General features: G+C 43.4%; 1 protein-coding gene across 5 annotated transcripts; it reads left to right on the top strand.

The window, feature by feature from the left end:
• Window positions 1–1409: 1409 nt before the first annotated feature.
• On the top strand, window positions 1410–20934 carry Uev1A (Ubiquitin-conjugating enzyme variant 1A). 5 transcript variants are annotated; one of them, XM_077647908.1, is made up of 5 exons: window positions 1436–1560; window positions 2791–2823; window positions 8529–8680; window positions 9321–9446; window positions 14020–14309. In XM_077647908.1, exons 1-5 carry the CDS (start codon window positions 1536–1538, stop codon window positions 14188–14190), a joined length of 507 nt encoding a protein of 168 aa, XP_077504034.1. In that variant the 5' UTR covers window positions 1436–1535; the 3' UTR covers window positions 14191–14309. The 5 variants fall into 5 exon arrangements, with proteins under 5 accessions (XP_077504036.1, XP_077504037.1, XP_077504034.1 ...); XM_077647909.1 differs by lacking the exon at window positions 14020–14309 and adding an exon at window positions 19191–20934 and having other exon boundaries at window positions 1437–1560; XM_077647910.1 differs by lacking the exon at window positions 2791–2823 and having other exon boundaries at window positions 1410–1560.
• The last annotated feature ends 1078 nt before the right edge of the window (window positions 20935–22012 follow it).

Genomic DNA, 22012 nt, shown 5'->3' with positions numbered 1-22012 from the left:
TATTATTATTATTATTATTATTAACGGCCTCCTTAACTGTGCGACGTGGTTCACGTGGTAGCAGTGGAACCTAGCTACGTTCTCGCAAGCGGCGTTTTTGAAGTACAAAGAGGCTTATGGGACATGGATGGATGGATGGATGGATGGATGGATACAGCTGAACCCTTTAAATCGGGCGGTGGCTCAAGCCACCTAGCCATGTCTTGTGAAATTTAGGGTCATCTTTTAGCGCCGCCTCGCGGCCAGTCTGCGCAACATCGAGGCGATCTCGGGGCTCATTGCAATTGAGGAGACGCTTCAGGCATATTCTTCAGGAGGCATTGGTTCATTCTACTTAATCGCCATTCATCGGGGGCTTTTCCATACACTATAATTTTGTTCACTAACTCTATTAATGTTTGCTCAATTGGATTTTGGTCCTAGCTTGTTTATTAACATAATCGGAATACCATCTGGTCCTGTCGACGTGCCACCAGGAACCTTCTTCTCTGCCCTTTCTCACTCTCTCTGATCAGTGAAGTCACTGTTGACGCCAGCGCCACCGCATCTCTTTGACGTCACGGCCTGACGCGGCGTCTTTGACGTCACGGCGTATTCGCACTTTCATGTTGTAGTATGCTCACTTCAGATCACTGTGATAGTTTACGGGAGTGTTTTAAGCCGGATTGCACAGGCACCGAACGAAAGCACACCTCCCCCGTGAATACGTGCTTCGTCTCCGCAAGCACGCAGGCTTGGTTATCGCCGTTGCCGCTACACCGCTGCCGTAGAGGAAATATTTCTTTTGCGCTGACTATGAGGCACACCCACAAATTTTTGTTTAAAGCGAGAGAAGAGGTTACGGACGTGTTCATTACTAAGCTAGACTGCGCTGCGCACGTCGCTGGTGCACGTCGCCTGCCGCCTTCGCTTGCATGGAGGTTGCCCATAAGCGACAGAGCGAACGTCGCCGCTTCGCTCACTCTTTCGCGCACATGGAGCCGATCGACTACGCGAAAGACGACGACGACGTGATTTCGCCAGACGTGCCATATACAGTTGTCGCTGTAAAAAGGTGCGGTCCGAGGTATGCGAGGCCTTCGTGCCTCACAGGTGGCGAGATGGTTTTCGCAGAAGGAGATCGATCGCTCTCGAACAAGTGTGCGTGTCGAGAAAAAAATGACAGAATCAAAGTGTCAATGTTTGCCGCATCAGACACATCAACATCACTGGTAGGGCGGCTAGATCATTGGTGCAGTTATAGCGCTTAGCGTAGCCTGAGCGTAAGCGGTCCTGTAATTTTTATTAGATTATACAAGGGTAGAAACGTAGAAAGGCAACGTCTTGGTCACGTGATGACATTGCAATGTAACACAAACTTTTACAACGTAGAGTTGCTAGCAACGTTACTAGAACTGAATAGTAGCTGGGTCCTCGAAGCTATTAATCGCTGGATCAGCTCTGTTGCAGCAGTTACCGTCTCGTGGTTAGATGCGGCCGTGAACTCGTGGGTCTAGTAAGTGTGGCAACATTGTTCTAATTGTTCTACACTCAAGATGGCGGCTTCCACCTGCGCTGCGGGTAATGGTTCTTATTGTTAATTTAGATCGCCGTGTGTTCAGTTCAAAATTTTATCAGAAACTAATCAGAAGTGCACTTACGAAAGCTCTGTCAGTTGTTTCAGTCTTTGTCTACTTTTGCTGCTCGGATTTGAGAGCTGTTTCCGGCGTGACACAAAACCTCGGTCACGTCGGCCATTTTTCTGTGTGCTGTGACGTACGACAGTTTTCGGGAATAATTCACGCTGTCTGGTTATGTACGAAAAGCCGGAACGCAAGTGTCATAATACAATAGGCAGGGTGATTGATATCTTAAAGCTCTTGTTTTGATAGAGATGGGTTTGTTTCGTTAGGGTTCAGTCGAAGACCCCGAGCGAGTAGATCGACTCTCTTCAGCTGTTCTTGACATTCCCGGCTTTGAGTGTTCTGCGCTACTACAGTGTTTATTTGCAGCCCTTAGTTGTGAAGGCTGGAAAGCTGTCTCTCCTACGACTGCGAGGTAATATTACTTCCAACGTGACGTTTGCGGAGCTATTGCTTATGAAACGCGGCAACGATACTGTTTTAAGGTTTAAATTTCGTATTGTTAAGTATGATTGTATGTAGAATTCGTAGTCTTCACATGTTCCCAAGAATTCGTTCTTACTGGTTACTGGCCTTCTCAATCGGTACTAAAAGAAAGGCTGCCTGTCGAAGTTTATCTTCGTGTCGTAACTATGTTCGACCTTTGCGTTCATGTTACATAGGCATGTGAATGTCGCTGGCGTTGCTAATATATAACACGCGCTTGGCGGCCGGTCAGTTTGTCGCTTCGCATGATGTTTGTTCTGGTTGGCCTTTAATTTGGTGGCTTTAACGTTATCATCGTAACGTTGGTGTAAACTGATCACGCACCTTATATGAAATGCGACAGAAGAAACAGGTAGGCGTGGTGACCAATTGCCCAGTGACTTTTAACATTATCTGGTGTGCTTCATTGCTTGAAAGGTTGCCAGAAGTTCGCCCCCCTTCTCTCTTAAGATGTGTAGGCAGTGCGAATATCAGCCGAGGATAATGTGAGAGGTACTTACATACGTTGTATAACATTTGCTTCTCAATGCTGTATTGCTTAAAGCTAATGAGTGTTGCTAATTTCTGTGTTTTGCAGGCTGTCACTAGTTCTTTACAATGAAGTGATAGCATATGTGTGTTTGAGTTATTGTTGTGCTTTCTACTAGCATAAATGTTGGCTCTGGTGACTGTTCTTTTACAGAATGCGGCGAAAAAACAAACCGAAAACCTCCAGGTGTGGTGGCACATTTCTGTTCACGTTCATCTGTGTGTTTGTTAAGACATCCTTGCATTCTGATAGTACTCTTCTGTAGTAACTGAGCCAACCCATAAACTGTGTTGTTTTAACGTTACTCATTGGGTTGTGAGTGTTCAGGAGCTTGAAAGTGAGAGTGTCCCATTGCAGCCTTTGTATTGTTATTTGGCTCACATTGTCAAGTAAAAGGAGAAATTGGCTAGGTTGTTCTTAGGGATTGCTGTTCAAGCTTACTAAATATGAATTTTTTTTAACATTAATACTGGCAGGTCTTATTCTCCTGAAATGAAGCAAATTGCATTAGGTTCCTTGTATTTTAAGTATAAATAAATCATTTTGGATGATTGTGGGCGAAAAAAGAAACTCTGCTGATTATTGTATTTAGTGCTTTTGTTACTCCTCCTTCTATGCAACCTTGGTAATTGCTGCTGTTGCACCGGACAGTGTTAAGTTTGAATGAAGGGGATGGTAAAAAGCAAACCACTTTCACCAGGTTGTAGAGTAGATATAGGTATGTCAAAAGCTTTGTATATTGAAGGGACATTTTAGAGCATCGTTCCAGACTGAGCATGATAGGTATTTTATTATGGCAGGAAGGGGTTTTCAGTTAACGTGGACAAGGTAAGTATTGGAAACAAGGTTTCCTTTGCACATTTGAGCATTGAGTGCTGCTGTTGCGGGGAATTTTGCCAAATACTGTGCAGAGAGTGTTTGCATATCAAAATGATATCACTGGTTTGGTGCAGTGGCAGGGAAGTTTTAATGAAACATTTGAAGGCAAGGCAGCATAGGAGGGCTTTAAGTCCTGAAGCTGTCTATAACAACTAGGGAGTATACCATTTTTTCTTGTTGGGTAAATCGTGTTTTTGGCAGGTTGGGCTGCCAGCAACAGTTGTATGATATGTTTTTTTCTTCAATGCGAGAGGTTTGAATCATGTCCAAAATTACTTCTGCAGTTGTATTGCCAAGGTGTTGAGATCTTTTGCTTGCCATGCTTGTTGGCATGCAGTTGTCGCAAAGTTGTTTGGGAACATTGCTTTGTGTGTGCAATATCTGTAAGCTGCCTCTCACTTTAAAGGGCCCCTGAACAGGTTTGGACGTCTTGGACGATCACGTGTTCTCAAAAAACGTGGCTGAAGTCACTTTGTGCAAATTTTGCCATCACGTAGAGCCACAAATTCAGTAAGACCTTCTATGCTCTCAGGACACAGTGTTACTCTGTGCAGTGGCTGCTACGTCATCAGAAGTGGAACCACTTCAACACTTTGGCCAGCAGTAGAGTCTTGGCTTAGACGGAAAAAAAACGAAAGCCATTGAGTCTTAGAGCTCATAAATAGGTTTGCATTTCCTTCACAACCTGAAGGGCTTGTCGTTGTTGGCAAAAGTTTTGTTTTGAGAGAATCTTTCAATGCGCTTAACGGGGACTCATGTTTATTTACTTGAACTGCCTGTAACTGCACAATTATTTCACCTTATGAAAAAATAGTTGCTGGCTTAGTTGCCTTGGCCTTGCCAGTGTGTACCCAAATTTCAAACTCTATATACTTCAGGAGCTTATGAAGTGTCAAGTGTTGATGTGCCTTTTATTGGGCATATGTATGTATTATTAGCTGCAGCCAACAATATCTATTCAGTTTTAGAAATTGGTTTCCCAGACAGCTAGTGGTTGGGTCTATTGGCTGAAGGTGCTCAACGTTGACTTGTTCGCATGTCACATAGGCACTTCAGATGCTGTTGAATGGATTGAATATTGACTGAACTGCCTGTTGTGTTATGCCACACAAACGGCTGCATTGGCTGAACAGTAGTTTAGTCCGTGTGGAATTCTCTTGCGACTCAAGACTGGATTATTCATAACAATTTTAGTGAGGTCTGGTCACAACTATATGTTGCAAGCAGATATTTGTATGAAGGCCTTTGCAACAAATTATTTGACGGAAAAAAGTTTTGTTGATAACCCACCAGGATGACTGAGTGGATGTGGCATTCTGCTGAGTTTGTAAGCGCTACATTGGCCAAGATGGCTGCATTTTGATGGAAGTGAAATCCTAAACTGCTTGTATACTGAGGTAGTGGTGCATGTTAAGGAACTCTACGTGGTTAAAATTAAACCGGAACCCTCCACTATGGAATGCTAATTGGGCTTTAGCAAACAGTTGACAACAGTGACAGTTGGTATGCAATTGTTAAACTTTTGCAAACCGTCGACATTTTTGTCTGCTAGCAAAACGCTTTGAATTTTTGATTCTCAAAGTAAGGTCAATGACTCTTCTACCCCCTGGAAGTTTCTTTGTGATGTGTAATGTGAAGCTATTTACGCTGTTGCTTTTTTTTTTTCTTGGTCGTATTTGTGGCATAAAGCAATGTTTAGAGAGGAGAACATATAAGCCAAGGATAAGTGCAATGGTGGCCTTGTCTTATGTGTTCTTTATGAACGTTCTCTTTCATGCAGCAGTTATGTCTGAGCATTGAAATTAGTTTGGACAAAAGCTTTTTTTTTTTTTTAGTGCTGTGGTAGTAGGTGCCTCGCTACCAAAAAAAAAAAAACATCCTGTCTGCAGATGAACCCTCCACCTGCCAGCTGCCATCTGCCACGGTTGGCAGGTGGTGAAGTGGAGAGGCAAATCTTCCTCTTCGCTTTCAGAGGAGAAGGAAGTGCAAGTGCGAGAGGTAACGGGTGACAGGCGACAGGTTGCCGGTGGAAAAGTGCAATGAGCTACCGAACTTTCCTTTTTGTGCATTAGCACTAGGTGGCTCACTAGCGAAAAAGCCGTTTTGTGACCTGTTGAAGCCTGGTGGCATCCTGGTGAAGGAGGAAAACTGGTTTCAAGGGAGCTGCAGCCATGTGGAAACGACGAAACTCGTGCCCTTCAGCTGTAGCCAAGTGGAAACAGGGGTAGTGCGCCTTTTGCAGCCCACTGGAAAGGAGGAAAACCAATTTCATGGCAGTTTCAGCCAACTGCAAAGGCAGAAACTCGGTTGCACCAGCTGCCACTTACATTGTCTGTAAAACTGTCCTAAGTAACCTATGTGAAGGGTCCATACATATTGTGCAAGCACACCTATGTCGCATTTTGTTTAAAGAAGTAAATTGGCAGCTAATTTTTTTATTCAGAACAGTAATACATTTGAAAGTGTTTCCCTATTTCTGCCTGTTTTTGTATGAGGATGAAGTTTAGTAGAAACAGGACCTCGTTATTAAGGTCTAATTTTCAAAGGTGTGGGGTAGTCTCTATGTGAAAAATGGGAATGTGCAAAAAAAAGTAGTAAAAAAAGTAATTGCTGTTTACTAATAGAGCTTCTGTGCATAGCTTATAGAAAATATTGGATTGTTTTCTCATTAAGGCCTAAATTTATAGCCTGATATAAGCTGCACTGTACTACTGTACACTGAGATTGATAGTTGAAAATATATCTGGTGATATTTTGTTCAGTACTCCTTTCGCCGGAGATGTACTAAAACTTTATGGGAATAAACTATGGCATAACACAGTTTGCTTTGCCTTGAGAACATTGCTTGATTTGTGACTAATTGAAGGCCTTAAAGTTTTGGCCACAGTGAGTGGCTTAGTCATGCTGAGAGTCTTCTAATCATGCTAGCTTGTGCCGAAGCATCTGTTAGAGCTGTACTGCTCTTCCATTTGAGAGATTTGAATAATGGAACTTCATATGTTCAGAACATGTTGTATTATGTTTTATCATTTGTGATCTAGTGCTTGTGCCTAACGGGCTTTGCTTTATAAAATCACGTTCCCTGTTTGAAGAAGTGATAGTGAAATGATAGCGATAGGCGTACTGCACCATGCCTCATCCTTATGAGGACATCCATTCCCAGGCCCATCTGGGCCATACGACCGCAGATGGCAGCTCATTCTTGAGAGTACCTATATTCCAGGTCACACGGGTCTTGTGGCCCTGTCCTGTCTGTGCAGTATTCTCATTAGGCAGCATGTTAATGTAGAATTTTTGGTTCCAACGTTTTTTGACGCTGACTCTATACTCCAGGGGGAGTCCCTTACTCAGTATAGAGTTCATTTTGGGATGTGGTGCTTATAAGGGCTGATATGAAACTACAAAATCTATCAACAGAACATTGCAGTATTATTCAATAGGGTAGACAGCTTGGCATGTCCTTTTTCTTATTCTGCATGTTTTGTCTTTTGTGCTGTGACCTGCAAATTTAACAGTGCTTGTTTTCATTTTTTTTTTGAGAGACCACTCAAGGTAGTCTGAGTCGAACAAAAATGCTTGTGGATCATCAAGGTTTTGGTACACTAAAGGTCAGCACATAGCTCGACTTCCAAGTAGAGTCGATCAGTGCAGTCTCTGCAGGCCAACTAGTTAGCTTGGGGAGCTAAACCTGGTGTATTGTGAAGTGGCCTTTTGCCGTAAGGCAGAAAATGTCTGGCTATGAATATTTTTGAATTGGGTCTGGATGGATACCAGCTAATCTTGATTAGGTTCCAACAGTGAATTTCATTTTGTATTTACTGTTGGTGGTGCGGTGCAAGGTGTCTGACCCATGCTAGAGTAATAATGTGATCCTAAATTGCTGCCAGTAAAGCATATTCTGTTCTTTCAAAAACATTTACTGTGTTTAAGGAGTTTGAAGCAGTTATACTCTACTCTTTGTCGAACACCATGCCCTCTCCTTGGGTGCAGACCATAATGTTGTAATGCATCTCTTGTTGGGTACAACTCAAGAGCCATGATGTCGTGACAACAGGTTGATGCAATTGTCTGGAGGATGCTGCATTTACCACTGTGTTCTTAAGTTGTATTCGACTGGAATGCCTTGCAGGCCTCTAGGGAGATGAGAGGCACCCCCTCCATTTTTTTTCTTTATTGTGAGCATCCATTCACCAAGTATGCATTTTCCCACTGGTATTTTATTTATTTACAGAATACTGCTAGCAAGAATCCCAAGCAGAAGTGGCACACACACAAAATAAAAAAAATTGATTATTTGGTACTTTCTTAATTAGTACCTCTTTTAGTTACACACACTAATTAGATTACTAGACCACGTCGCACACCACAAGACACAGAAGGTCTCTCTTTGACCATGTCATATCAATGTATCGCAATGGCCTTAGGGTAGCGTGTCTGACTCGCAACTCTAAGGTCATGGGTTCAATTCCCAACTAGTTACCCCAATTTTATTTTCAGCGTAATTAACCTAGTTTACATCCTTATCATAATGACATTTTAGTCATGCTGCAAGCTCAGAGTCACTATTTAACTAGAGTTTTAATCATTTTCATTCCACAGCTCAACGTGTCGCGTTGCAGCCCTTTCGACCAATCTTGAATTAGTGTGACAATGCGCTCTGCTTTTCCACCGAAGATCCGCTCAAACACTGTCATGTTAAACTTATTAAACACCCCGACATCGCAAGGGGGCACGGACCATTTTGTGCAAAGTTTTTCATGATCATTGACAGCATGATTCGTGATGCCATGGCATTGCCCTTGATGGCACCTGTGATGTTTTTGTGGACGTTTGCAGTGTTGCTACTGATTACTGTTATGATTTTTTTGAATGTGGGCTCCCTGTGATGTGTAGAGCAGTAATATTTGCCAAGATGGTTGCAGCCATGTGCCTACACACTGTGCTTGTGTATTCAAGATGTCGAATCCTGTTTAGGGGCTCTTTAATAAAGATGATTTCTGCCTGCCATTCAGGCGGAGTGGTGGTTCCACGCAATTTCCGCCTGCTGGAGGAATTGGAACAGGGCCAGAAAGGTGTCGGTGACGGCACCATCAGCTGGGGCCTTGAGGATGACTGTGACATGACGCTTACCCACTGGACTGGCATGATCATCGGCCCTCCCAGGGTGAGCAAATTGTCATGAAGTGCATGTTCTGCTATGTACTGGTAGCTCCAGTACGAAAGGGTGCATATCATGTGCATTCAGCAAATGATTGTTCTGTAAGTATGAGTGATAAGTACGCTTTTTCCTGTTTTCTGCATAACTTCCATCCGAACGTATATTAACCGTGAGACGTTTTTAACTTGAGTGCAAAAATGTCTACAGTTCTTGTCTGCGAATTAAGTGTTCCCTTTCATATTGAAGCTACCTGTGCTTTCTAGAGCCATTGGTGATAAGGTTTTCTGCTTGAACAGTGAAAATAACCATCAGCTATTGTGTAATTTTCAGCTGTTTTTTATGTTTTGTCAGTGGTGAGTAACCTACGTGCTGCCTTCTGATAGCAGCATAATTCCTCTTGAGCACCACTGCAACAGTCCTCTTTAAAAAGTCATGCTTTCATTCCATATTAATTATGTCTAGTACTTCAGGCATTCCTCGTAAGCTGATCTTTCTTCATTTTTTACATGTGTTGACTTGTTCTTTTAAAAACTACAGCTGCAAACACTTGCTTCTGTGATGTTATATAAATAGAACAAATTATTTTTTCCTACACAAGACCACTATGTGGCCTCTACTTACTATTCATCCTGAATTGCTTTTCCAGACTCCATACGAGAACCGGATTTACAGCCTGCGTGTAGAGTGCGGATCCCAGTACCCAGATGAACCGCCTTGTGTCAAGTTCATTTCAAAGATTAAGATGGTTGGCATCAGTGACAGCAATGGTGGTGTGAGTACATTTTGCAGTGTGTTGTCCAGAAGGATTTCTGTCATTTGCAGTTGTCACCCCTACATGGTGGCTCCCACAAAGGTGAAATTGCTTGTCTCATACCATATGCAATTTATTCCAACCCGGCATGGATGCTGGTTTTTGTGCCTTTTGTTGATTCAACAAGGGTGAGGGCTGGCTGTAGTGGCCACTGCTAGATAGCAGCCACAGTAGAAGTGCAGTCACATCTGCCAACTCTCCCTAGCTGTCTGGAAGACCCCTAAATTTCCAACCGAATCTCTCATTTGTATGGACATGACCTTATTTCTCCCGAAAATTGTCTCCGACTTTATACCAAACTATTTTCCAAAATAAAAAAAAAGCTCGCTGCATGCATGCAATATAGGGAAATTGTAATTACCAGTACATGCTTGTTATTGGGCCAAAGCCGAAGTGACTGAAGCTACTGCAAGCGCCGACAAGTTTTTGAACATTTGGACTTGCTTGTATTTCTGTGACAAACTGCTTACTTTCTGTGGGACTAATGCATGTTTTGACAAATTTTTTTCAAAAGTGTGAAGTTCAAAAGTTCAGTTTTTCGAAATAAACAGCGTAATATTGGCACTGATCCCACGGTGCATGACCCACCATGTTTAATTTTTGTTGGTTTCTATTTTCTATTGAGCTTTTATGTCATGCTTCCGGGCGGTTAGCCATGTTCTTTGCAGTAGATCTCTCCCTGGTGTAAGCAGTGTGACATCAAAGGGGCGTTCCTGATGGGCAAAACTGTCCACTTTTGCTTCAGAACTGGTTTTGCTTGGGACAAGTGCTTCCCTGCAGTCTTTCTTCTCTCGAATAGAGACGCCTCGCTACTTGTTGCAGCCATTCTTCTCTCGATCATAGTCCCCCTTGGTACGCGCCATGCTTTTCCCATCAGACAGAAACACGCGCTCGGATGAGGTAGGCTGGGAGAAGTCTATTGTTAGAAGTTGTTCCGAGATAGTCAAAAGCAAGCGAAAAGGATCCCCCCCACTACCTACCCTCTGTTGTCTCCCGAATTTTGACATTGGCAGGTTGGCAGGTATGACAGGTATGTGCATGTGGGTTGTAGTGGGTGCAAAGTTTGTTTTGTCAAAGGTGCAATCTGGTTATTCGGTGGCCTTGCTTTCTTGTCTTGGCAACTGTTAGGCACTTGAAGAATGGTGATAATGGTGTTAAGTTGAAGAATGGTGAGAACTTTTGCAGAACATAGTGTTATCATATTGTCACGTGGTAGTGACTGCAATCCGGAGAGCAGAAAGACAGCAAAAATGGCGTCTAAACAAAACTCTTTATTTGGGCTGACTTGCGCCCACAATAGACTGAACCACTTGGCGGCGGCGTAGCGACAAGCGCGCTCGGCGGTTACTAAACAGAATGCCCGCCGCTCTCGGCTGTGCTCAATTTAAAGCTCTATAGCGAACTTTCAAGATAAAGCTTGCAAAGTTACTAGAACATTCTGGAACAACGTAGAATCAGCTCAGCCTGGATGCGATCAATCGAGATAAATCTGGTCGCGTCTTGCATTGCAAACAAAGCGATAAAGCGGCGCGCCGGCAGCTTTGAAGAATGAACAGAAAAACACTGCAAAGATTTGTGGCAATATTTAATTAATATACTGCAAGTTTTACCTCAGGTCATCTATTTCAGAATGCACCTTGCGTTGTTTTTGGAAACAAGGTATAAATATACTGATATTATTTCTGCTGCTCTTCAAGAGAGCTACAGCAACCTTCACCACCGGGCTCACAAGCTGCTATTAGAAGCAAACTTAATGAACTTGGGGCCACGTGCAAGGGGGCTACGGGTTAGGTATTATTATTGTAATGGCGCATTCCAGTGGGCGGACGGGAGCAGAGGCGTCGAGCAGGGAGGAGCAATACAGTACCACGCTGAGTGAGGGAGTACTTGTCCCGCCACTTGTCCCGCCACTGGAACGGTCGCTGCGCTTCAAGAGCAGTTAGCCAAGTGACCATGCTTGTTTTCCCAGCATCCTCTGCGTGCTGGATGAGGAACTAGAGCTCGAATTGGAGCTCGTACTCCAGCTGTCACTGCTACCGTTGTCGTCGTCGTCGAATGCATACAGCACCTTGGCAAGGTGATGCCACTCTTCCATCGCTCCCACAGATTCTTCTGACTCAAACTCATCATATTCCACAAAGCTAGCTGAGTGCCGACGCTTTGCAGCCTCCATGTTAAATGTTGTCGAGAATGGAAAAAAAAAAAAAGCAAAACAGCAAGGATATGACGTTTTTATGTCATGTGACTTCTTTTAATCTCGCGTTTGAAGAGGGAGCAGCCCGGACTACAGTCTACTGCTGTCAGCGCAGTGAAACCACGCCAGTTCTACCATTGGATCAAAGGGCTCCTGCTCGTGTTCTCCCACTAGAAGGCACCCACTCTTTGAGGGCACTTTTGGGAGTGCTCTTGAGTGCCCCTGCTCTCCCACTGGAATGCACCATAAGTGGCCGTCTCGACTTGGGGATGGAGGGAAACATAAGGGCGATGCGCAGCATAGTAGCTGTTGCCTTTGCGGACCACCTTAACCCAATAACGCTGCTCAGGGGAATCACACCGGGCGAAGGAGAGGGTGGCTATGAGCGAGGAAAGGATGTGGTGCGGGCTGTTAAGGCAGAGAAGGCACTGAAATAGTTGACTTAAGTTTTGAAAGGAAAGAAGTGCAAATGGGTGTAGGACTGGGCAGCACAAAACACAAAGCAGTGGCGGCGTGGCGTTGATGAAGGCCGCTGTTGTGTGGGAGGTAGTGTGCGTTAACATGCCGGGAACTTTGCTGTGCTCAATGCTGTAGCATGCATCCGTAGTTTTTGCATGGCGTCCTTTATTTTTTGTAGCCCTCAGTTGTAGTTGGCTCAAACACCTCGAGATTGCAGTATAATCATAATATTGTACATGCGCGCGCGCGCACACACGCACGCACGCGCACACACACACACACACACACACACACACACACACACACACACACACACACACACACACACACACACACATACGTACGCACACACACTCACTCACTCACTCACTCACTCACTCACTCACTCACTCACTTCAGGGAAGGTGATCACTAATTTTTAAATATTGGGTTCTTGAGGGAAAGGGAACCTTTTTGTGGTAATACTGTTACCTGGCGGCCAGCAGAAGAATGAGACAAGATGAGACATTACCCGGAGCCATTGAGCGATCGTCCCGATCCCCGATCATAAATAAAGACACATATGAAGGGACGCGCGAAATGGTGATGGGCTGCAACAACGGCAAAACAAATGGCAAGGCGGTGAAGTGCTGGCTGCCATGATGAGAGACATGAGAGAATGAGTCCTGGTCCACGAAGCTTCTGGGCCACAGGTTGCCAAGAGCCGTAGGCAGAGGCCCTAGGACGGGCCGAACGGCCTGGGCAGGGAAGCGATGTCTTCACATGTGGGCAGCGTATCTGGTTGGTCGGGTCATAGGTTCTGGTCGTGGCAGCGTCATCATTTCGTTGTGTCTTCTGGTCGGGGCGGGGACGGGGCTGGGGTGAACGGCGAGGTTGGTTCAGGTCTGAGAAGGCTGGGGCAAGGTCGGGCGACGCAGGCCAAGAACTCACGGCCAACGACCATGGCTCACGCAAGACGCCGAAGCTTTAGGACCAGGATGGCGATGATTACCCAGCACCTCACACCAAATGTTGTGTGGCGGCCAGCTGAAGAATGAGACAAGATGACTGAAGGCAGTGAGATGATTTAATGGCCGCTGGCCTAGCGCGAGTGCTCCGTCCCACGCCACTGCCAGCTTCGTCTTTGTCACAATACCAGTGTTGGCGGACATTAGAAAACAGGTGAATCATGGTAACTAGTAAAGTGATTGCCTAAATTCTAATAGTTAAGGGGGGTGGGGTGAGACTTTGAAAATGAGTTTCAAAAGTTGGTGGTACAGCAGTTTCAATGGCTATAAAATTTGCAAGGAATCTTAATATAGGTACAGCTTGCATTAGAGCTCAAAACTAGTGCTCAGTTTCAAACAGCATTTAAAAAAAAAAATTATTTCTACTAATGTATCTTTTTCATAAAAACTGCTATCAGCAGATTGTTGCAATTTTGTACGAAAGTAGCAACAAACACTACACAATTTACTCAGTTGTTAGTGCACGCTTGTCCTGTGTCCGTCGTTTCAGTTGTGGTTTTTGTCTGTGTGTAGTGCGTTATTCCCATTAAATGTACAACCAACTAGCCCACATTGCTGCCTTACTTTACACAAGTTGAACTAAAATAATGCACTTGCAACGAAAACTTGATTTGTTATGTTTTTATGTTTGTCGATTCAATAAAATTGCCACATATGAATGGCTTATTTTAGTCTTAAAAATACAAATGCACAAGGGTTATTGATTCTAGTTCATTATGTAGATGCCTTTAATTGACATCTGTGAAAAATTTAGTTTGCTAATGCTTTATAGTTCCCGAGAAAAAAGTACACAAACCTCCAAAAATGTTGTTTTGAGAAAACCGCCAATAAAGTCTCTGAAAATCATTTTATTTATCAAAACTTCCCTTGACAGAAGAACTGCAAGAGGAGCCCTAGTGGCTGTAAAATGTACCAAAAGAAGGCCATATTCCAAACTGAAGCCAAAACCAGAGTTTCTCATCAAAAACTTTGGAGCATTGAATTTTGCAAGTATCCGAAACGAAGAGGCCACATCAAGGTGCACCGATTTTTCCGGTCGACGTGACGAAGAGAAAGAGCAAAAATATTATTTTTGAAATCGAAGTGTACTATATTTTGTGAAAGATAAAGAAATTCTCCATGATATGATTGCAAAATCTCAAAATTAAATTTTTTGACTAAACAGTCTCAGCCCACCTTATCTTTTTAACTATTACCGATAGGCACCTGATTCCAATTAAAGATTTGTAGCTGGCCGTTAGTAATTGCTATATCAGTTTTTAGAATTTCGAAAATGCAATTACCCTCGGCACTGTGGCTCAACAAAATTTGGCTCTTTGGAGTAGTTACGTGCACTGGAGGGGTTGCATTGCGTGCATGTTTTTCGAAAGCACATGCATTTTGCCACGATGTAACCAAATTTTGTCGAGCCGCAGCGGCAAGGTTAAATGCGTTTTCGAAATTCTAAAAACTAATATGGCTATTACTAACGGCCGGCCACAAACCTCCTATTGCATCGGCACTTTGCGAGTTGTATCTGCACCTTTTTCTCAGTTCCTATCGTCTGGCTCTATCCCTCACGACTCGCGTGTAGCTAAACTCATACCCATTTTAAAATCTGGCCTCCGCTCTGATCGTTTAAACTATAGACTCAGTTCATTGACTTGCACATTCTCCAAGCTCCTTGAACACGTCATACACACTAAAATCATTATCTCGGAAATCACAACATTATATTGAAATATTGGCACAGTTTTTGCAAGGGATTTTCTGGTGACACCCGGCTGACTGGCGGCGCACGACTGCTTGCGATGGTTTTTGCCCATGGCCCGGACTCCGCGCTTGCAAACCGTGGTCGTTGTTGCTCGGCGGCTTGCGACTTTTTAGCTCTCTTCGCTGACAAAGGCATAACGGAAATGAGTTCTACATCTTTTATTGCAGTGTGAAGCAATCATATCAACGAAAATCGCTGAAAATGTTATATGGTAACCGGTGGCTAGTTTCAGAGTGCTTTTTCCGAGGCTCCTTTGTGGAGCACGTTAGGCGTGAGGCCTAGCGACACTGAGCCAGCGGCGCAGAACAGTCTGCTGTCACCCGGCGTGCCGGTGGGCGGCACGTCGTTGCAAGAAGCCTGACGCCGGCTAAGATGCACTCTAGCCTCGCATTTGCGCTGCAGGTGAGCATCGTGATAACGTTTTTTTTTTTTTTTTTCCCCATCTGGTGCACTCTGTCACTCACCGAATACAGCCACTGCGAGTGTCGGTGGTTCTTGTCGGACGTCTCAACAGAACGACACTATGCTGGTATGTTCGTACCACACGTCGTAAGACGTCTTCGAATATTTGGAGCAACTACATTTCTGGTACGTCGTCTTAAGGTTTAATTTCGAGGTGCCTGTGACCGCTACTCAACGTACAGTGACGCGGGCGCACGCGTGCGTAGTCTACGCCGAAATGCGTCCAGGCAGCGCGGTCCGAGTACGGGTGCACGCACAATTAAAGCAAGGGCGCTTTTGAAATGCGCTCGGAAAAAAATATTAGTTTTGATAGCAATTGTAGCGAGAGCGTTTATTACGCGATTCAGAGATTTTCTGAGTGCCAAGAAAGTCGCTGCGATGCCCATTTTGAAACGGCGAAGACCAAAACTGGCATTTTTGTAAACGTTGTTCATGAACTGTCTGGTCAAAACTGTCAATGTTTGGCCCAATTTCATGACAACGAAGCTTCTGCTTCAATGAAATTTTTCGCGTGTCCCGTGAATTTCGTTGAAGCGGGAATTCTTGGAAAACCATGCTGCTCGTTTAATTTTTTCAGATTACTTACCATTCACCAGTGTAGTGGTGTCAAAAGCTCATGCTGGACATAATTTTTCCCATCATCGCAGACTTGCTCGCTTCACACTTTTTCACGAAATTTACCATCATCAATTGCTTCATGATGATTTCTTTCACTCACCGTCGGCAGTCTTCCCATGTCGTGACCATCCTTTCAACGTGACCAAACTTCAGGTTTTGCTAAATATTTCATTCCCAAAACTATTGTTCCCTGGAACCGGCTGCCTTCTACAATTTCAACTAAAACCAATCCGACATTATTTCTTGAACTTTTAAAAAGTGAAAGGGATGTATAATTCTTCTAATTCTCTTCTGTTCACCCTAATGCATCTGATTTTCATTTTTTGCACTATTCATTTGTTCCCATTATGTTCATTTTGTGTGTTGTTGTTCTGCCACATTTTGATACTTGTTGCCTGTTGATTTATTTTGCTTTTCTAGTTTTGTTTACTGTTAAGTTCTTCATGTTTGCATTTTTGCCACCCTCTATGTAGTACCTTCGTAGTGGGGGCCTCTAGGTGTTTCTGGAAATAAAGTAAAAGTGCCTGTCGGTAATAGTTAAACAGTTAGCTATTACAATTTAGTTAACCACTTAATTAGTTAACATGTTTGCCTGTTTTTTGAGGTCCTCCAACTTCGTCTTAATATGCCTCAAAAAAGATACTCTTGATCTCAGTAACCCTGTTTTTAAATAATAGTGATCACTTCCCCCCCCCCCCCCCCCCCCCCCCTCTCACACACACGTGTGTGCGTGCGTGCGTGCGTGCGTGCGTGCGTTTCTCGTATTATATTCATGTAAATGTGGTGTCTTGAATACCTTTCCTCAGTAGCCGCCGTGGCGGCTGAGTGGTTACGGCGCTCGGCTGCTGTCCCGAAAGATGCGGGTTTGATCCCGGCCGCAGCGGTCGAATTTCGATGGAGGCGAAATTCTAGAGGCCCATGTACTGTGCGACGTGAGTGTACGTTAAAGAACCCCAGGTGGTCGAAATTTTTGGAGCCCTTCACTACGGTGTAACCTTAGTCGCTTTGGGACGTTAAACCCCCATAAACCAAACCAACCTTTTCTCAGTTGTGAGATTGTCTAAACTGATAGTGCTCCTAACAAAGAACACTTCTTAAATGTGCAAAAAGAAGCAGAGAAATTGAAGGCAGTAATTAGCTTTTGCTATTTCTTTTAACTTGACTTTTTTTTCTTTTTGACATAGGCCTGCTAATTGTAAATTGCATTAGTCCTGCTTTCACCCCCTTTCTTCAGGTGCAGCACCAGTGGTTGCACAGTGGTGTGCGAATGATGATTTTATATAGGCTGCTGCTTTATGATACCCTTAATTGGATGGAAAGATTGCTGCAAGGGAGAGCTTTCATTGTTGCTCGTGAGCACTTCATGCTGTGTAGGTTTGAGTAACTTGGCAGAAACCTGGAGGTCCAATGTACTGATAGTGTTAGCCTATCGCACTCATATGTAGTCACAACCTGCAGAAACTGAAATTATTAATGAAAAACTGTGCTGTAATAAATTATTTAAGGCTGACTGAGGCATATCTTTTTCGGGCCCTGCACACCGTTATCAAGGGGAAAATAAAATTAACCTGGTAACTTGTGTCCCTACTTTAAAGCAGTGCATGTGCACGTCTTGTTCAACAGCTGTAATAACTGGCGCAAGTATTCTTTGTATTATTACTGTGCTGGTTGCTTGGCGTATTCAGGTTTATTTGTTGTGCACATTTTACCGATGGCTGACTGTTCTTGCATTTGATGTTATATCTTTGTGCCCTCCTTGCTTGGACCTAAGGAAAGGTCTGCAGTATTGTATGAATAAATAAATAAATTTTGTTCATTGTGGAAATATAAAAAAGTAAAGGGGCCGGCTGCATCGTAACAGCCTACTGCTTTTCTCCATTACCATAATAAACAATACCACCACTGTAGGGTTTCCCCCCACCCCAAACACAGTTATGCTTTGTATGAATTGTGTCCTTGACACGATTCCCCCCCCTCTATTATGCAATGCCCGTAGGCAGTCAAGCTATTCAACGATGTCAAAGAGCAAAATATTTGTGTGCAATAAATCTGTTTTTTTTCGTTGCTGTTCTTTTGTGGAAATGAGTTTTTTTAATTTAAACTGTATCGGTTTATATTTGAACTGCTCAGAAGTATTTGATTCTGTTTACGGACAATTTTTATTACTTGTATCTGCTTCATAACAAGACAGTTTGATATTTGGACACTCTTCCTTGACACATGAGATGCTCTCAAGCAACATAAGAGGGTAGTCAAGGGAAGCAGCGACAGTTGTTTCATAAGATAGCCTGAAGCTGGGCTTTCTTCAGGAAAAAAAACGGAGGAAATGAATGCTGCATTTGCAGTTTACTTAAATATTTTTTTGCTGTGAATGATTCATGTGTACTGTCCATTACCATCAGTCACTAGATTCTCTGCCTCTAATGTGGTTGGGGAATTTGGACTGAAAAAGTCTGGGAAAACATGGAAAAGCCAGGGGTCTTGGAAAAGAGTAGCTTGCTAGACACCCTGCTGCAATGTTGTGTTGAAAACAGATGTGCTTGTCCATCACAGAAAGAAATGCAGTGGTGGAAATGCTGCAGCACTCGTGGCAACCTGTGCCATTGCATTAAAACTGCCACATGCTGCTAAAAATAGGTGGTTTTTGATGAAATTGTGCCAAAATATGATTCCAGCAACCAAGAGCCTCGGCAAATGCAAAGAGGCTGAGGATAATAGCACTAACAGTGCATTGGCTGCTATAGCTTATCAAGTGACTATTAAGCAATACAGCTGTTTAACTCCATTGCCCTGGGGCAGAGTGAAAGCGAGTTTTTTTTTTTTCGACTGTGCCAGGACCTGCAGCACCATCAGATAGAAGATCCATCATTGAATTTGCCTTCCTTTTGAATGCCTCCTGAAGTGCCCTTTTAGTATCCGGTAATTGAGAAGATGTAAATTTGAATGTCTTGCAGTGAATTATTAGGCATGCACAGGGAGCACAGACTGCCTCTTTTTCTTGTTTTTCAAGGCAAACAATAGTGAAAAGTGTTTTGGGGGCAGAAAGTCTAAAGCATCTTATGTTTAATAAATTAATACTGTGTTGGCACACATTGTATGCGTTTGTGTGAGAACAAGGCACTCTAATTGTTTGCTGCTGTTGCTGTTGAAAAAAACAAAAGTGCCCTGAGCCTGAACTTTTCTTTTTTCTTTTTCGATTGATATGCTGGCAGGTGGAGAGGCGCAGCCTGAATGTGCTCAACCGCTGGCAGAGGAGCTACTCCATCAAAACAGTGCTGCAGGAGTTGAGGCGCGCCATGACCCTGAAGGAGAACCAGAGAATGGCTCAGCCACCTGAAGGAACCACCTTCTGAAAGAGAGGAGCCTTCCACTCCTGTACTGGGCTGCTGCTGCCACCACCACCACCACCGCTCTGTCTCTGTGTCTCGTTTTGACCCCCTCTGTCTTGTTCCTCTGTTTGTTTTTCACTGCTGTAAACAGTTTTGTCCTCTTGTTTTCTATGAAGAAGCTTGTGCCTGAAAACCTGACTTGCCTCTGTTTACTCCCTCCCGTGTTGCTCATGAGCACACCTGCTGTCCCTCCGATGCGGTGAAGATAGCTGCACCTGTGGCCACAGCTGAGGCTCCTGCCCCTTCCTCCTGGCAACATTTCTGCCCTTGAGAATACGTTTATGTTGCATGCCAAGAGAGCTTGCTTTTTCCATCATAATTTTTTGTTCGCGATGTACGCGTCTGGCTTTTAGAAACCTCTGTATTTTTGCTTTAGAAAAGCAAGCGCTAGAGGCACTTTGAAAAATTATTTGTGTGCATGACTTCTTATTTAAAAGCAAAAGTGGCAAGCTCTTTGTCTTTTCCTTAAGAAATCGTATGGCCTTAGAACATTTGGACATAGAGGAGTGTGTGCTGTTTGCAATAGAGACCAGTCTTGTTTTGAAACTTGCAAAATGAAATATGCAGCAAGGGAAATGAAGGAGAAAAAAGGCTATTTTGAAGTGATACTTTCCTTCGGCAATTTGTATTTTGCACTGTCTATTTGGGTTGGGGCAGGACTGTAAATGCCCTATACCCACAGGCTTCTGTTCTTCCTTCCCAAGTGCATGCAGGGAGGTCAGTATGTAGGAATTGCTAGCAAAACAAAGGATGCTTGTCTGGCAGATAGCCTGTTGTCGTCCACCGGATGTCACATTTCAGCTGTGAACATCGCTGAATGAAGCAATCTAGTTGTTTGATAAACAAAGCCTTTTGGCCAGTGTTTTACTATTTCTCTATTTTCTGCCCATCTTTGGTGGGGCATTTTGTGCACATGCAAGGTGTGTATTGCTCAGATGGTGAACTGCTGTACTGGGCAAGTGTGTACCTCAAGAGTTGCAGTGAAGGTAGTGTGCACATGGTGTGCCTTGAGTTGTGTGCCAATTATGGCCAGAAGTACATAATGTCAGCAGCAATCCTGAAGCAGTAATTTTGATTAAGTGGAGGTTCAGATGAATCTTTCACGTTGCTTTTTACGGCACCAATGGACACAAGTAGGTAAAGTGGCAGAAAATGGCTGTGTGCTATGCTGTGGCACGCTTGCTAAGCAAGCTTGTCTTTAATGCAGTTTGAGGTACTCATTTCTCTCCCCCCCCTCCCCTTCATTTAATTTTTGCCTTCTGTTGGTGTATGGATTATGTAGGTTTGTCAGGCCTGTTTTCTGGATTGCCTGGGATTCTTTTTGTTGTTAGTGAGGGCACTGTTCTCTGCATTATGAAATTTTTATGTGGCAACCAGTGACACTGAGTGAAAGCTAGTTATTTTTGTCTGGGTATTACTTGCAGTCCTTGTATGGTAGCTGAATGCGCTTATATGCAAAAAAAAAAAAGTAGTTTTTTTGTTTTAAATCTAGGAAAGTAAGAGATGCCTGTGAAATTTGTGTACTGTGGGAGAGTGACATAATAAAAATGTTCTTCATTGCTTCAAAGCAATGTTTTTCAGGACTGGAATTCATCTGGAAGAAAGGTAGATGTAATGCAGTGAAGCATGCATTTTTGATGGCCATTATATTTAGTTACCTGTCTAAAATGAGCATCGATCTTTAGTGATATTGTAAAATTACTGTTTAAACAATGCAGTTATGATTTTAATAGCATCATGTAGATAATTGCATTGACGCTTACATGATTCTAAAGGTCGGTGCAGGATTTAAGCATTCTCATTGTCTCGAAGAAGTACTGGCCGACCTAAAGTGATTTTTAATGCCTGCTCTTGTAAGCAACGCTGAACGCGATTACCGAAACTTTTGAGCGCATCACTTTTGTCCTTGTTACGATTTCAAATTGCGTATTGGTGACTATTCAGGCAAGCACTGGTACAGGGTGGCAGCAACTGTGCTGTGCATGCATATAGCATAGCTCATGCATAACTACGACTCGTTTCATGCTACTGGTTATCTGAAATAGCATGACTGCATCCAGAGGCGACTTCCTGATTCAAACAATTAAGTGAAAAAAAGAAACTCGGAAAATGCTACCTGTTTATATTCTACTCGATTATAATGCAGCAAAGCATGCATTTTTTATGGCCATTATATTTAGTTGTCTAAAATGAGCCTTGATCTTCATTCAGCATAGCCAATCAGTGGTATGTTTCTAATTTGCCTTAAGTTGGTTTAATGTTCACAAAAATCAATCTAGTGGTTGCCATTCATTTATGTAATAAAATCGTTCCTCATTATGTGTAGAGGTGCCAGCTTGTAATTTGAGTGGTGTATGTGCACTTTTACATGCAGCTTCTGGGGCCACTTTTTTTTTAGCAGTCCGTTTGGGAACAGTATGGCTTAATGTCAGGAAAGTGGAATTATTTTTACTCATGTAATATCTGTTTTTGTGTGTGCATTTAGTGTGTCTACCTGCAGTTATTAATGCCAGTAGTTTTTTGTTATGTTAAAGGAGTATTGACACCTAACATTTGGGTGTGTGTCTTCTTTGTAACGGGGCGTAAGGCATTATTATTCATGGATTACCACGTGGTACTCTCCTACGACTGTTAAATAATGTATA

The sequence above is a fragment of the Amblyomma americanum genome, chromosome 1 (assembly GCF_052857255.1).
Source record: "Amblyomma americanum isolate KBUSLIRL-KWMA chromosome 1, ASM5285725v1, whole genome shotgun sequence".
NCBI classification, from domain to species: Eukaryota; Metazoa; Arthropoda; class Arachnida; order Ixodida; family Ixodidae; genus Amblyomma; species Amblyomma americanum.
The sequence above is the reverse complement of the archived record's forward strand: the minus strand, read 5'-3'. Positions and strand labels throughout refer to the sequence as shown.

What these genes read in the sequence shown, in the direction of transcription:
- Uev1A (XM_077647907.1), top strand. Translation starts at nt 8,429, where the DNA reads ATGGTTGCAGCCATGTGCCTACACACTGTGCTTGTGTATTCAAGATGT. An exon ending in TGATCATCGGCCCTCCCAGG is followed by an intron (nt 8,681 to 9,320) that starts GTGAGCAAATTG and finishes TTGCTTTTCCAG; the next exon opens with ACTCCATACGAGAACCGGAT. An exon ending in TCAGTGACAGCAATGGTGGT is followed by an intron (nt 9,447 to 19,190) that starts GTGAGTACATTT and finishes ATATGCTGGCAG; the next exon opens with GTGGAGAGGCGCAGCCTGAA.